The sequence below is a fragment of the Dromiciops gliroides genome, chromosome 2 (genome assembly GCF_019393635.1).
Source record: "Dromiciops gliroides isolate mDroGli1 chromosome 2, mDroGli1.pri, whole genome shotgun sequence".
Classification (NCBI taxonomy): domain Eukaryota; kingdom Metazoa; phylum Chordata; class Mammalia; order Microbiotheria; family Microbiotheriidae; genus Dromiciops; species Dromiciops gliroides.
This window is the reverse complement of record NC_057862.1, coordinates 233,372,478-233,387,558: the sequence shown is the minus strand read 5'-3', so window position 1 is coordinate 233,387,558 and position 15,081 is coordinate 233,372,478. Positions and strand designations below refer to the sequence as shown.

Below are 15,081 nucleotides of genomic sequence, written 5' to 3'. Positions count from 1 at the left end.
TGAGAAGGAATAGGGTAAAAGAAGGAAAAAAAATACAAACAGGGGAAAAGATGGAGGGAAATACACAGTAATCATAATTGTGAATGCAAATGGGATGAACTCTCCCATAAAACAGAAGCAAATAGCAGAGTAGATTAAAAACCAGAATTCTACAATATGTTGTTTACAAGAAACACATCTGAAGCAGAGAGATACACACAGTGTAAAGGTAAAAGTTTGGAGCAGAATATATTATGCTTCAGCTGAAGTAAAAAAAAAAAAAAAGCAAGGGTAGCAATCCTTATCTCAAACAAAGCAAAAACAAAAATCTAATTAAAAGAAAAAAGAAAGGAAACTACATCTTGCTAAAAAGGTACCATAGATAATGAAGTAAGATCAATACAAAACATATATTCACCAAGTGGTATAGCATCTAAATTCTTAGAGGAGAAGTTAAATGAGTTACAAGAGGAAATAGACAGCAAAACTATACTAGTGGGGGATCTGAACCCTCCATTCTCAAAACTAGATAAATCCAACCACAAAATAAATAAGAAAGAAGTTAAAGAGATGAATAGAATTTTAGAAAAGTTAGATATGATAAACATCTGGAGAAAAATGAATGGTGATAGAAAGGAATATACCTTTTTCTCAGCAGTACATGGCACATACACCAAAAATTGACCATGTATTAGGGCACAAAACCCTCACAGTCAAATGTAGAAAGGCAGAAATAATAAATGCATCCTTCTCTGATCATGATGCATGTAATAAAGAGCCATGAAAAGATAGACTGAAAATTAATTGGAAACTAAATAATCTCATCCTAAAGAATGAGTGGGTCAAACAACAAATCATAGTAACAATAATTTCATCCAAGATAATGACAATAATGAGACAACATGCCAAAACTTATGAGATGCAGCCAAAGCAGTACTTGGGGGAAATTTTATCTCTAAATGCTTACATGAATAAAATAGAGGAAGGGGGGGGAGCAAAGAATTAGGCATGCAACTAAAAAAGCTAGAAAAAGAACAGATTTAAAATCCCCAATTAAATAGTAAATTAGAAATCCTCAAAATCAAAGAAGAGATTAATGAAATTGAAAGTAAGAAAACTATAGAATTAATCAATAAAGCTAAGAGCTGGTTTTATGAAAAATCAATAAAATAGATAAACCTTTGGTTAATTTGATTAAAAAAAGAAAGAAAACCAAATTATCAGTATCAAAAATGAAAGGGGTGAATTCACTACCAGTGAAGTGGAAATTAAAGCACTAATTAGGAGCTGTTTTACTCAACTATATGCTAATAAAATTGACAATCTAAATGAAATGGATGAATATTTACAGAAATATAAACTGCCCAGATCAACAGAACAGGAAATAAAATCCTTAAATAAGCCCATCTTAAAAAAAGAAATTGAACAAGCCATCAATGAACTACCTAAGAAAAAATCTCCAGGACCAGATGGGTTTACAAGTTAATTCTACCAAACATTTAAAGAACAATTAATTCCAATACTATACAAATTATTTAGAAAAATAGTTGAGGAAGGAGTTCTACCAAATTCCTTTTATGACACAAATATGGTTTTGATACCTGAACCAGACAGATCCAAAACAGAAAGAAAATTACAGACCAATTTTCCTAATGAATAGCAATGCAAAAATATTAAATAAAATGTAAGCAAGGAGATTACAGCAATTCATCACCAGGATAATATACCATGACCAAGTGGGATTTATACCAGGAATACAGAGCTGGTTCTGCATTAGGAAAACTATCAACATAATGAATCATATCAATAACAAAACTAACCAAAATCATATGATTATCTCAATAGATGCAGAGAAAGCTTTTGACAAAATACAGCACTCGTTCTTATTAAAAACATTAGAGAGCATAGGAATAAATGGAGCTTTCCTTAAAATAATGGGCAGTATCCACCTAAAACCAGCAGCAAACATTATATGTAATGGGAATAAGTTAGAGGCATTCCCAGTAAGATCAGGGGTGAAACAAGGATGTCCATTATCACTTCTGTTATTTAATATTGTACTAGAAATGTTGGCTTTAGCAATAAGAGAAGAAAAAGGAATTAAAGGAATTAGAATAGGCAAGGATAAAACAAAACTTCCAACTCTTTGAAGATGATATGATGGTATACTTAGAGAATCCTAGAGAATCAATTTAAAAACTACTTGAAACAATTAACAACTTTAGCAAAGTTGCAGGATATAAAATAAATCCATATTTCTATACATGACCAACAAAGAGAAATTCCATTTAAAGTAACTGTAGGCAATATAAAATACTTGGGAGTCTACCTGCCAAGAGAAACCCAGGAACTCTATGAACACAATTACAAAACACTTTTCACACAAATAAAATCAGATCTAAATAATTGGGAAAATGTTGATTTCTCATGGATAGGCCCAGCTAATATAATAAAAATGACAATTCTACCTAAATTTACTTAGTTATTCAGTACCATACCAATCAGACTACCTAAAAGTTATTTTATAGAGTTAGAAAAAATGATAACAAAATTCATCTGAAAGAACAAGAATATCAAGGGAACTAATGAAAAAAATGCACAGGAAGGTAGGCTAGCCATATCAAATCTGAAGCTATACTATAAAGCGGCAGTCATCAAAACTATTTGGGGGCAGCTAGGTGGTGCAGTGGATAAAGCACCAACCCTAGATTCAGGAGGACCTGAGTTCAAATCCTGCCTCAGGCACTTGACACTTACTAATTGTGTGACCCTGGGCAAGTCACTTAACCCTCATTGCCCCGCACAAAAACACACACACACACACACCCCAAAACGACTAAGAAATAGAGTGGTAGATCAGTGGAATAGGTTAGGCACAGGAGACAGTAGTAAATGACTACAGTAATCTACTATTTGATAAACCCAAAGACTCCAGCTTCTGTGATAAGAACTCAGTATTTGACAAAAACTGCTGGGAAAACTGAAAGATAGTATGGCAGAAACTAGGCATAGACCAACATCTTACACCATATACCAAAATAAGGTCAAAATGGGTACATGAGGGGCAGCTAGGTGGCACAGTGGATAGAGTACTGGCTCTGAAGTCAGGAGGACCTGAGTTCAAATCTAGCCTCAGCCACTTGACACTGACTAGCTGTGTGACCCTGGGCAAATCACTTAATCCCGATTGCCTCACCAAAAAAAAAAAAAAAAAATGGGTACATGATTTAAATATAAAGGGTGATACTGTAGGTAAGTTAGGAGAGGAAGGAATAGTTTACCTCTCAGATCTATGGATAGGAGAGCAATTTATGACCAAACAAGAGATAGTGAATATTATGAAATGCAAAATGGATAATTTTGATTACATTAAAGAGTTTTTGTACAAACAAGCAATGCAGCCAAAATTAGAAGGGAAGCAGAAAGCTGGGAAACAATTTTTACATCCAGTGTTTCTGATAAAGCCCTCGTTTCTAAAATATATAGGGAACGAAATCAAATTTATAAGAATGCAAAACATTCCTCAATTGAGAAATGATCAAAGTATATAAACAGGCAGTTTTCAGATGAAGAAATCAAAGCTATCTATTGCCTTATGAAAAAAAATGCTCTAAATCACTATTGATTAGAGAAATGCAAATTAAAACCACTCTGAGGTACCACCTCACACCTATCAGATTGGCTAACATGACAAAAAAAGGAAAATAATAAAAGTTGAAGAAGCTGTGGAAAAATTGGAACATTAATGCATTGTTGTTGGAGTTGTAAACTGATCAAACCATTCTGGAGAGCAATTTGGAACTATGCCCAAAGGGCTATGGGACTGTGCATACCCTTTAAACCAGTCATACTACTACCATGTCTGTATCCCAAAGAGATCATAGAAAAGGGAAAAGCCTACATGTACAAAGATATTTATAGCAGCTCTTTTTGTGGTGGCAAGGAATTGGAAATTGAGGGGTTGATCATCAATTGGAGAATGGCTGACCAAGTTGTGGTATATGAATGTAATGGAATACTATTGTGCTGTAAGAAATGATGAGCAGGCAGATTTCAGAAAAACCTGGAAAGACTTAAGTGGACTGATGCTGAGTGAAATAAGCAGAACCAGGAGAACATTGTATACAATAACAGCAACATTGTGTGATGATCAACTGTGATAGACTTGGCTCTTCTCAGCAGTGCAATGATCCAAGACAATTCCAAAGAACTCATGACAGAAAATATTCTCCACATCCAGAAAAAAGAACTGTGGGTTCTGAATGCAGATTGAACCATATTGTTTCTACTTTTTGGTTGTTGTTTTTTTTTCTTTTTTTGAGGTGTTCCCCTTGTGTTCTGATTCTTCTTTCACAACAAGACTAATGCAGAAACATGTTTAGTGTGATTGTACATATATAACCTATATCAGATTGCTTTCTGTCTTGGGGAAGGGGGAGGAAAGGGAGAGAGGGAGAAAAATTTGAAACTAAAAATCTTACGAAAACAAATGTTGAAAACTATTCTTACATGTAACTGGAAAATAATGAAATAGTTTTATGATAAAAAAGTATAACACCAGTTGTTAGAAAATTCTTAGTTTGATGTAAAAGTAGTATATAATCTCCTTGAGAGCAAGGAATATTGTTTTTGGTCTTTACATACCCAGTGCCTAACGCAGTGCCTAGCATGTAGAAGCTGCTTAATAAATGTGTGTTGAATTGCATTTAATTGAAACCTATTTTCTTGAGACTGCCACCCTTTCATGGTAGATCTCTCCTCTAAAGCAAAGCAGTGAGTTTTTTTTAAAACCAGCCCCAGAGGATTTAAAAATGCTTTTCAGTGACCTAGTGATTAGTCAAGATATATAACCCCTTTCTTTTGCACTTAACTTTTGGTCATACCAGTTTTTGAGAAGTGTCCTTTTGTGTCTCCCCTAGGAAAGAGGAGCTGATTAAAAAGTGTGGAGATGATGCCAAAATGTACCTCAATTTCCAGACACACCTCATTTGTCTATTCCTCTTACTTTGTGTGCCCTCGTTGACTATCATCCTGCCAATCAATCACTCTGGGCATCTTCTGGGTAAGGAGAGCTCAGAAGCCAACACACCACTAGAGCCATAGTGCCTCCGGAGGCTGGGGGCAAAACCCAGCTCCCTCCAATCATCAGAGAGGGCTTGAATGAGGGTCATCTTTTATGGCAGTGTGTAAGGAGAACATGGAGTTAGAAGCTAGGAAGCATGGCTCCTTATTCTAGTTCTGCCATTGATTTACTGTCTGATATTGGACAAATCACTTTGTTTCAGTTTCTCCATCTGTATCATGGGGAAATAATAACTGTCACTTCTTATTTCACAAGGATGACAAAAATAAAACTGCCTCCACTTTGGAGGGATAGACGGAAACAGCTTTGAAAGTAAAAGTGCTGTATGAATGGAAAGTTTATTTTATTTTTATGACTTCTATACATCTAGTGTCAACCCAATGTAAAAGAGTAGATACTATTAGCTAAAAACATTTAATAATAATAATAGAAAATACACATTGCCAACACAGGATAAATCCTCCTTTCTATAATGTTCACCTAATATGTGTGAAACCCTAACAGCTGCCAAGATAATAACCAGTTTTTCCTCAGTTTCTACTTTTTTTTTTTGAGATTATGTGGCTCTTCACAAATACCCTATCCCACTAGTGATCTGTTTTGTCTAATGGAAGCTTTAATCTACTTCATTTCTGACCTGAGCCAATTTGCCTCTCCTTAGGCAACCTGGCAGCACTCTACCTCCATCTCCTGGAGGTTCACCATATTGGTGCTGGACTTTTCACTTGATTGGCCTTAGTCCTGTTGAAGCTCAGAACTTTTGAGTTCATCAACTTCAGCATCCCCAGTAGCAGGGATTGTAGGTATGCATGACCATGCCTGGCTGTTTCCACACTTGAACATTTGCTCCTTGGCCAGTTAAATATTTTCCCCTGAAGTTTTGCAATCTTCCTATACATTGAACACTTATACCAGTAAGTCCTACTGTTGTTGCCATTTTTCCCAAATAGCTATATTTTTTTCAACTGGGATTTAATTTGTGTAATGAACTCCCAGATTGGAAACTTCCTTCATCAATCCAGAGTGGCAATTTGTCTGTAACTCAGTCTTAGGAGGCTCCCTGGGGCAGTGAAAGGTCAATGAATGTACCCGTGGATGGAGTCACACAACTAGTATGTATTAGAGGAAGGACTTGAACTCAGCCCTTCCTGATGCCAAGGTCAGCCCACTATCCACTTATGCCACACTGCCTTTTACTTGTAATCTTAAAATAAGTAATTCCATACAAATGTAAGCAACAGAAAAAAATTTAAAACCGGGGAATAATAATAACAAAATAAATTTGACTATCAGGGCCCATTCTATTATAGCAAGATTATAACAAATTAATCTGAGTTTTTGTTTTTGTTTTTTGGTGAGGCAATTGGGGTTAAGTGATTTGCCGAGGGTCACACAGCTAGTAAGTGTTAAGTGTCTGAGGCTGGATTTGAACTCAGGTCCTCCTAACTCCAGGGCCGGTGCGCTCTCCACTGTGCCACCTAGCTGCCCCAATCTGAGTTTTTAAAAGTATTTTTGTGTTATTAGACTGCAGGTTAGGAGGCTCGGCTTGTAACAGTGTGAGGCTAGAAAAATTCATCAGCCATTTCAGAGAGTAAAAGAGCATAACAAAAAAAGAACACTGGGTTTGGATTCAGAGGACCTGGGTTCAAATCTTGACTCTGCTATTTACTACCTAAGAAATTTTGAGGAAAGCCTTCTTTTCTTTTGTGGACCTCCATTTCCTCACCTGTAAAATGAGAGTGTTAGACCAGATGAGCAGTGTCAAACTCAAATAGAAACAGATCCCTATAGGCCTTATATTGACTGCAAATTAACCACTAATTAACATCATCTATCTTATACTCCCAAATCTATTTTATACTGATTCAACTGCACTGGAATGTTTTGTAGCTCACTTGTGGAGTTTGATATCTCTGTTCCCTTTCTCCTTTTATGACAATATGATAAAAGGACCTGTTACCATCCCAACAATTCTGGGACTAGCTCATAGACCCCAGGAAAGAAGAGTAGGACCATAGGAGATGATCCAAAGGGTCTAGACATTCAGCCGGGATGTGTGAATTCCTAGAGGCAAGGCTACTAACAAACATTCTTCTTTTTCAGCATCAAATAGTCATTTCGGCCGTACCACCATTGTCAATGTCGGCAAAAGGTAGGTGCCAATCTCTTCTTATCTCCTTTCTGTCTTACCTGGAAAGGGGATAGTCCAGGAAACAGACTGGCTGTGTTGGTCTCCACCTTTGGGCATCAGTTTTCCTGTGTTGAGAGAGGTCCATTTTCCCCTAAAGATCTAGTTCCTAGGTTCTAAATAAATGAAGACATATATTCTGAGTGGAGTTTAATGAACAGGGTTGGAAGTTAGGATATCACTGATTGACTGAAGCTAGTATTATTTGACTTTTCTGTCTTCCTGGCAAGATGATAGGTAAAAAAAAGGCAATGAGATGGATAAGAGAATCAGGGTCCAGAAAGTTCCAGATAGGCTAGAATTATGGGCCAAAACTCAAGGTGGAATTTAATGAGGATAAAAATAAACTGTTTGGGTCCAAACACCAATTAGTAGCTTCTTAGGTGACATTACCTGAACTATAGTGTTCAAAATCAGGGAGATGTTAGTCCTGGTGTATTCTGCCCTGGTCAGACCACATTTGCAATATTGCATTTAGTTCGGGAAATCATGTTTAAGAGGGTCTTTGTTAAAGCTGGAGTAGGCCCAGAGGAGGGTCATGATGGTAAGAGACCATGGTATATGAAGATTGGTTGAAAGAAGCTATATGCCCTGCTTGGCCATCATCCTGCCAGTCAAGTACTATGAGAATCTTCAGGCAGGGGAAGCTCAGAAGCCAGCACTCCCCCAGAGGACTAGTGGATTCCAGAATGAAGGAAAGAACATATTTCATTTAAATGAAGCTTTTTTAAAAAAAAATACCTTATTTTAATAAGGCTTGTTTAAGGGCAACTAGGTGGCACAGTGGATAGGGTGCTAGTTTTGGAGTCAGGAAGACTCATCTTCCTGAGTTCAAATCTGGCCTTAGACATTTACTAGCTGTGTGACCCTGGGGGGGAGGTGGAAGAGAGAAGGAAGGTATGAGGAGAACCAAATGAGATAGCTATCTTCAAATACTTTAAAAGGCTGTCATGATGATGGAATGGGATTTATTTTGCATGTCTTAAGAAGGTAAGACTGAGACCAACAGGTAGAAATTATAGGTAGTCAGATTTTAGCCAAGATTATTCTTTTAAAATTTCTGGGGCAAGTAGGTGGCAGTGGCCCTGGATTCAAGAGAATCTGAGTTCAAATCCGGCCTCAGACACTTGACAATTACTAGCTGTGTGACCCTGGGCAAGTCACTTAACCCTCATTGCTCTGCCCCCCCCCCCAAAAAAATTCTGACCCTTATCTAAAAATGGAATGGGCATTCCCAGTGAACACCTGGAGGTATTCAAGAAGAAGCTAAGAGTTTGTTGGGCATATTTTAGAGGGGAAGTTCAAGAAAATGAACACTAACATACTTTTAAGTACCCTGGGTTTCTGTGAATCTATAAATTGCTGTCAGCCTCTCCTGGTGACTTACATGAATGATTATAGTTCTGGTGGCCAAGTATTTCTAGTTCTTCAGTAGGAACCCTACAGAATGATTTAAGGCAGCTAGTGGATAGTGCTGTGGAATTGAAGTGAGGAAGACTTGAATTTGAATCCTGCCTCTGACACTTACTAGTTGCATGACCCGGTACAACAAGTTCATTCATCTTTTTCAGCCTCAGTTCCCGCATCTATAAAATAAAGATAACGACAGAGTTGTTGTGAGGATTAAATGCGATAACATAAAGTGCTTTGCAAAACTTAAAGTGCTATATAAATATTAGCTATTATTATCAGTAGAGGCTATTGTTTACCTTACCTACAAATGGGTTCATTTCAACCTTCAGATTTTGTATGGAATTAAGTTCTAAACAATCCTCTTCCCTCTCACTCTCAAAAGAAATTCAAACACTCCATCAAAACCAGATAGCACAACATGGTAATACTATAACATTGGGTACTAGATGGTAGAAAATGAACCAGTTTACATAACTTAGTTGTGATTGGCTTTCTTCTAAGCTATCCATACATTTGTATCCAAAGCCCCTAACAGCGACACCTTGTGGCAGATATTACAAGAACGAGTGTAATCGCATAAAATGATGCCACTCATTACTACAACTGTTCTTTTCATCTGGGCACAGTTGGTCCCTGGCAGGATTATAAAATAGATAAAAATGTGTCTGTAATGACACCCCACCCCTTTCTTCCGGCTGGACACTTGTCCTGGACAGTTCTTGCTTAACCAGCTCTCAGATAACCTATTTTCTGATAATTTCTTTAAGGTGTTTCCTACCCAATGAGATTTTCATTTAAATAAATCTTTAAAAAAAAAACAACACCTTATTTTAATAAGGCTTGTTTAAGGGCAACTAGGTGGCACAGTGGATAGGGTGCTAGTTTTGGAGTCAGGAAGACTCATCTTCCTGAGTTCAAATCTGGCCTTAGACATTTTCTAGCTGTGTGACCCTGGGCAAGTCACTTAAGCCTGTTTGCCTCAGTTTCCTCATCTTTAAAATGAGCTGGAGAAGGAAATGGCAAACCATCTTGCCAAGGAAACCCCAAATGGGGTCAGGAAGAGTTGGACATGACTGAAAATGACAAGTGTTCTTTACAAGACCAAAAGGGCTTCACGGTCCAAAGGTTCATGGATCTTGGAAGGTCCTTGGAAATGAGCCAGTCAAGGAATCATGGGGTGGTAGTCATAAGAGACCTCAGAGGCCATGTTTTGGAAAGATAATTTGGGTTGCAGTATAAATGCTTGAATAGTCATAGACTTAGAGTTCAGAGGGACCTTAGAGTTCGTCTTATAAATGAGGAATTCATTTTCCAGTTGAGGAGCTGAAGCCCATAGCAGTTAAGTGACTTGCTTAAGGTGACTCAAAGCATCAGGACTTGAACCCAAGTTTTTCTGACTTCAAACATAGTGTTCTTTCCCGTATCCTGGAAGATCATAGCACTAGAACTTGAAGAGGAGAAATATTGGGACAGATGATCCAGAAGGCAGGGCCCACTTTTTTTCAGAGTGAAGAGAAGGGTTGGATTTAGATACAATGGCCTTCCAATTCTGAGCTTTCCTGCCCTGCTTCTAATGCCTCTCTCTCTACCAACGTGGAACAATATCAGATTAGTAGAATCTAATCCAAAATCTTCCACCCAGCGACCTGTCATTATGGAAATTTGGCCAGTCAGGCTAAAACCTAGAGATAGACTGACATAGCCTTAGCATTCAGAGTATGAGTTTCTGCATTGCCAATCAACTAGGATCATAATTGCTAGAATATTTCAAGTGTTCCATTTAGGAAGAACATATGACCCAGGAGCTAGATCTCTGTATGTGGAATTGTAGGTCTTGAGCTAACTGTGACTGCTTCTTGCTCCTGACAGTGACAAGGTCCTGTGGGTACATAGTATATCCTCTCTTTTCTACTTCCTCATCACCTTCTGCTTCATGGTCCACCATGGTCGAGGAATTAAACCCAAGAAGGAAGGAAAGGTAAGGAGAAGGAAATATACCTGTTATTGAATGAAATCTTCCCTATCTTTTAAAGTCCTATTCAAATTCCTCTTCCATGAAGCTTTCTTTGCTGCCCTGTGATGACCTTTTCCCCTTCAGATCTCACATAGTTCTATACTTCTCTTATATTTTCCTCATGTGGAAATATTTTTAAATGACTTGAGCTAAATTGGTGGCTAATCTGACTGGAGGACCAATCTGGGATCAGTGGACTAACCGGCTATCTGACTGCTAATAATTTAATGTGGGCCGTTTATAAAGTTCCACCACACTGCTCCACTCCCAAATGGATAAGCAAAATATTAAAAAGCCTCTTAACTAAATAATCAAAGCAGAGTTTATTTATGAGATACTATTTAAATTAAGAATACAGGGAAATAAAATGTACAACCAGACTGCATTGAGGTGCATCTCTTTCCCACCTGCTGTGCTTCAAACTTTTTGAATACAATAAGGGCCTTAGCCGCCTCCAGCCTCAGGGCACGTTACACTTTATTCTAACTCCGAGCTCCTTTCACTTTGTAAATCCCCCTGCTTCTAACTTTCCTCTCCTTACTGCCACCGCTGAACCCCTGTGTTTCTCTCTCACCAACCTTCTGTCTGTCTGCTCCATCAGTCTGCCCTCTGCTGCCTTTGTTGCCCCTCTAATCTTGTCCGCCTCACTTAATCTTGTCCACCGGCCTTTCCTCCTTGCTCCTAGTCCTGCGTTACTGTTCATCTCGTCCCCCCTGACAGATCCCTTCTAATCTAACTCCCAGGTCTATATATACCTTTTCTTCTCTCCACTCAAATCTCGGGGCTTCCTGCGCCCACACACCAAGCTAATCCGCTAGCCAGGGCTGCGGCTGGTGGGGGTGCTTCAAATAAATTGAAACATGCTGTCTCTTGACACCACCCAGTCTACTTTGGGATAACTCTTTTTGTTGTGAAATATTTTGTTGTAGCAAATGAAAATTTGCCTCTTCTTTCATCTGTTGGTCTTTTTTATGTCCCTTGAACATGACAACGCTTAAAATATCTGAAAAACGCTATGTCTCCCCAAGTCTCCTTTCCTCTAGGTTAAGCTTCTCAACTTCCTTCAACCTATTCTCATAAATCATGAACTTCAGTTTCTCATTATCCAGGTGGTCATGCTATGGGTTCTCTGTGGTTTATCCATGTTGGACCTAAAATGTGGCACCCAGAATTAAGCACAATACTGAAGATGTGGCCTAACCATGGTAAAGTTGGACAAGACTAACAGTTTCTAATTCCTGGATGCTGTGCATCTCTTCATGATGCCTAAGATTGTCTTTTCTTCCTTGGCTGTTGTTACTTCATTGACTCAGACTGAACTTTTGATTCACTAGATTCTCCATATCCTTTCTGGACAAATAGCTGATAAAATCCTAGGAGAAATAAAATTTATCTATGGTATTTCTTCCAGACACTGTACTGAGTGTTGGGGGTACAAAAGGAAGGGGCAAAAGACAGCCCCTGCTCTCAAGGATCTCACAGTCTAATGGAGGAGACAACAAGCAAATATATAAAAACAAGTTATGTACAGGATAATTGGGAAATAATTAAGAGAGAGATGGCACTAGAATTAAGAGGAGTCGGGAAAGCCTTCCCATGGAATATGGGATTTTAGTTAAGATTTAAAGGAAGTGAGTAGGTAGAAATGAGAAGAGCATTCCAGGCATGGAAGATAATTGGAGAAAATGGTTAAAGCTGAGATATGAAGTATCTTGTTTATCTGAGGGCAAGAAGGCCATTGTCACTGGATTGAAGAGGACATGGTGGGGGGTAAGGTGTAAAAAGACTGGAAAAGTAGGGAGAGGTTGCAAGATTATGAAGGGCTTTGAATGTCAAATGGAGATTTTGTGTTTTATCCAAGAAATGAGGAGTGACTGGAGTTTTGAGGAGGGACATGAGTTGAACCTGCACTTTAGGAAAATCACTTTGGTGGATGAATGTAGGATGGATGGAAGAGGAGAAAGACATGGCAGGCAGACCCACCAACAGGTATGAGGTAACGGGCCTGCACCAAAATGGTGGCCATGTCAGAGGAGAGAAGGAGGCATATTTGAGAGACGCCACAAAGATGAAATCAACAGGCTGTGTTAACAGACTGAGTATGTAGGGGTGAGAGAGTGAGGGGTGTGGGATGACACCTAGATTGAGAGCCTGTGAGACTGGAAGGATGGTGTTGCCCCTATAGTTATAGAGAAAGAAGATAAGTAGTGAGTTTGGTTTTAGACATGTTGAATTTAAAATATCTACTGTACATATAGTTCAAGATGTTCAGAAAGGCAGTTGGAGTGAGAGATTGGAGATCAGCAGAGAGGTTAGGACAAGATAAGTACATGTGAGAATCATCAGCCTAGAGATGGTAATTAAATCCAGAGGAGTTGATGAGATCACAAAGGGAAATAGTATAGAGGGAGCAGAGAAGAGAGCCCAGGATAGAACCCTATGGGACACCTACGTTAAGAGGCTGTGCCTGAGATGAGGATGCAGCGAAGGAGACTGAGAAGGAACAGTCTGATAGGTAAGAGGACAACCAGGAGAGAGTAGGTTTCCAAAAACCTAGAGAGAAGATGGTATCATCAAAGAGAAGGATGACTAACAGTGTCAAAGGCTGCACAGAGGTGGAGAATGAGGATTTCAAAAAGGCTGTTGGATTTGGCAATTGAGATCATTAATAACTTTGGAAAGATCATTTTGGGTAGAATGATGTGGTAGAGAGCCAGATTGTAAGGGGTTAAAAAGAGAGTAAAAGTCAGGTACTGAAATCCTCATAAAAAAAAAAGAGGAAGAATCTACTTGGGGGGAACTATCATGAGGTTTTGGAGAAAGCAATATACACAAGTAATCATAATATAATATTAAAAACTACAGGGGGCAGCTAGGTGGTACAGTGGATAAAGCACCAGCCCTGGAGTCAGGAGGACCTGAGTTCAAATCTGGTCTCAGACACTTGACACTTATTGGCTGTGTGACCTCATTGCCCCCCCCCCAAAAAAAAACACACAAACAAAAACAACAAAACAAGAAGACAAAAAACTACAAAAGACTTAAAATCAAAGGGCTACTGGGATGTAGAATAGGGAGAAATTATTTTTTAGTCTTGTATGTTCCCCATCTAGCACCTAGCACAGTGCCTTTCACATTGTAAGCACTGGAATAAATGTTTCTTCAATTGATTTTTTTTGTGTGTGGGAAAATGAGGGTTAAGTGACTTGCCAAGGGTCACACAACTAGTAAGTGTCAAGTGTCTGAGGCTGAATTTGAACTCAGGTGCTCCTGTATCCAGGGCCAGTGCTTTGTCCATTGTGCCACCTAGCTACGCCCTCTTCAAATGAATTTTATATCCATTTGGGGGCAATGGAAAACTTCATGAAGTTGGAGCCAGACCTTGAAGGATGGGTAGGATTTCAGTAGGTAGAAATCAGGGGAAAGAGTGTCTATTATGGGCAGAAGAAAAGATAAAAGTCAATTTAAAAAGGAATAATGGTTAAGGGTGTGTGGAATTGAGAGGGGGGAAAAGGTTTGTGGAATGTTAAGTAGTTTAGCTAGAAGATAAGAGTACATATGGGCAACTAGGTGGCACAATAGATACGGCACTGGGACTCATCTTCCTAAGTTCAAATCTGGCCTCAGACACTTACTAGCTGTGTGACCCTGGGCAAGTCACTTATACCTGTTTGCCTCAGTTTACTCATCTGTATAATGAGCTGGAGAAGGAAATGACAAACCACTCTAGTATCTTTGCCAAGAAAACTCCAAAAATAGAGTCATAAAGAGTCAAAAATAACTAAAAAAACAACTGAACAACAAAAGGGTATATATAGAAGAGTAGTGGGAATTAAGGTTGGAGTGGTTGATTGGTATCAGTGTTAAATGCCAGGTTAATGACATTTCAGGGAGGCCTCTTCCTTGTACATTGTTGGAGGACTGCCTGTCAATGATTAGAGATCTACTTGTCCATGATTGGAAGTCTATTTATTCATTATTGGAGGCCTATTTGTCCATTATTGGAGGTCTACTTGTCCATTATTGGAAGTCTTCAAGGACAAGCTGAATGACCCCTTATTGAGACTTCTGTACAGGATTTTCCTGTACTGAAGTCAAGGTTTAATTAGGTTCCTTCTATCTCTGAGATTCTATGATTTCATCAGTAAGATATATATATATTTTTTTTCAGGGCAGTGAGGGTTAAGTGACTTGCCCGAGGTCACACAGCTAGTAAGTGTCAGGTGTGTGAGGCCGGATTTGAACTCAGGTCCTCCTGAATCCAGGACTGGTGCTCTATCCACTGCACCACCTAGCTGCCCCCCTTCCCCCCCGTAAGCTATTCTTAAATGACAATACCAAGGGGGTTATACAGATTACATTGGAAAGGTTCTAGCAAATTACCATTTTGGATTGATTCTTGTT

At 38.7% G+C, this 15,081-nt stretch overlaps 1 protein-coding gene across 8 annotated transcripts in view; it reads left to right on the top strand.

Moving 5' to 3' along the window:
* Window positions 1-15,081, top strand: part of TMEM63C (transmembrane protein 63C) — a 220,666-nt gene that overhangs the window by 164,682 nt on the left and 40,903 nt on the right. For all 8 annotated transcript variants that reach the window (XR_006354828.1, XM_043984288.1, XM_043984290.1 and 5 more), the window contains 3 exons: window positions 4,899-5,041; window positions 7,166-7,214; window positions 10,533-10,641. Coding sequence is in view for 7 of the 8 variants with exons in the window: in XM_043984288.1 (XP_043840223.1) it covers window positions 4,899-5,041; window positions 7,166-7,214; window positions 10,533-10,641 (301 nt within the window). In the remaining variant the exon portion in view is untranslated. The remainder of the gene's footprint in view (window positions 1-4,898; window positions 5,042-7,165; window positions 7,215-10,532; window positions 10,642-15,081) is intronic.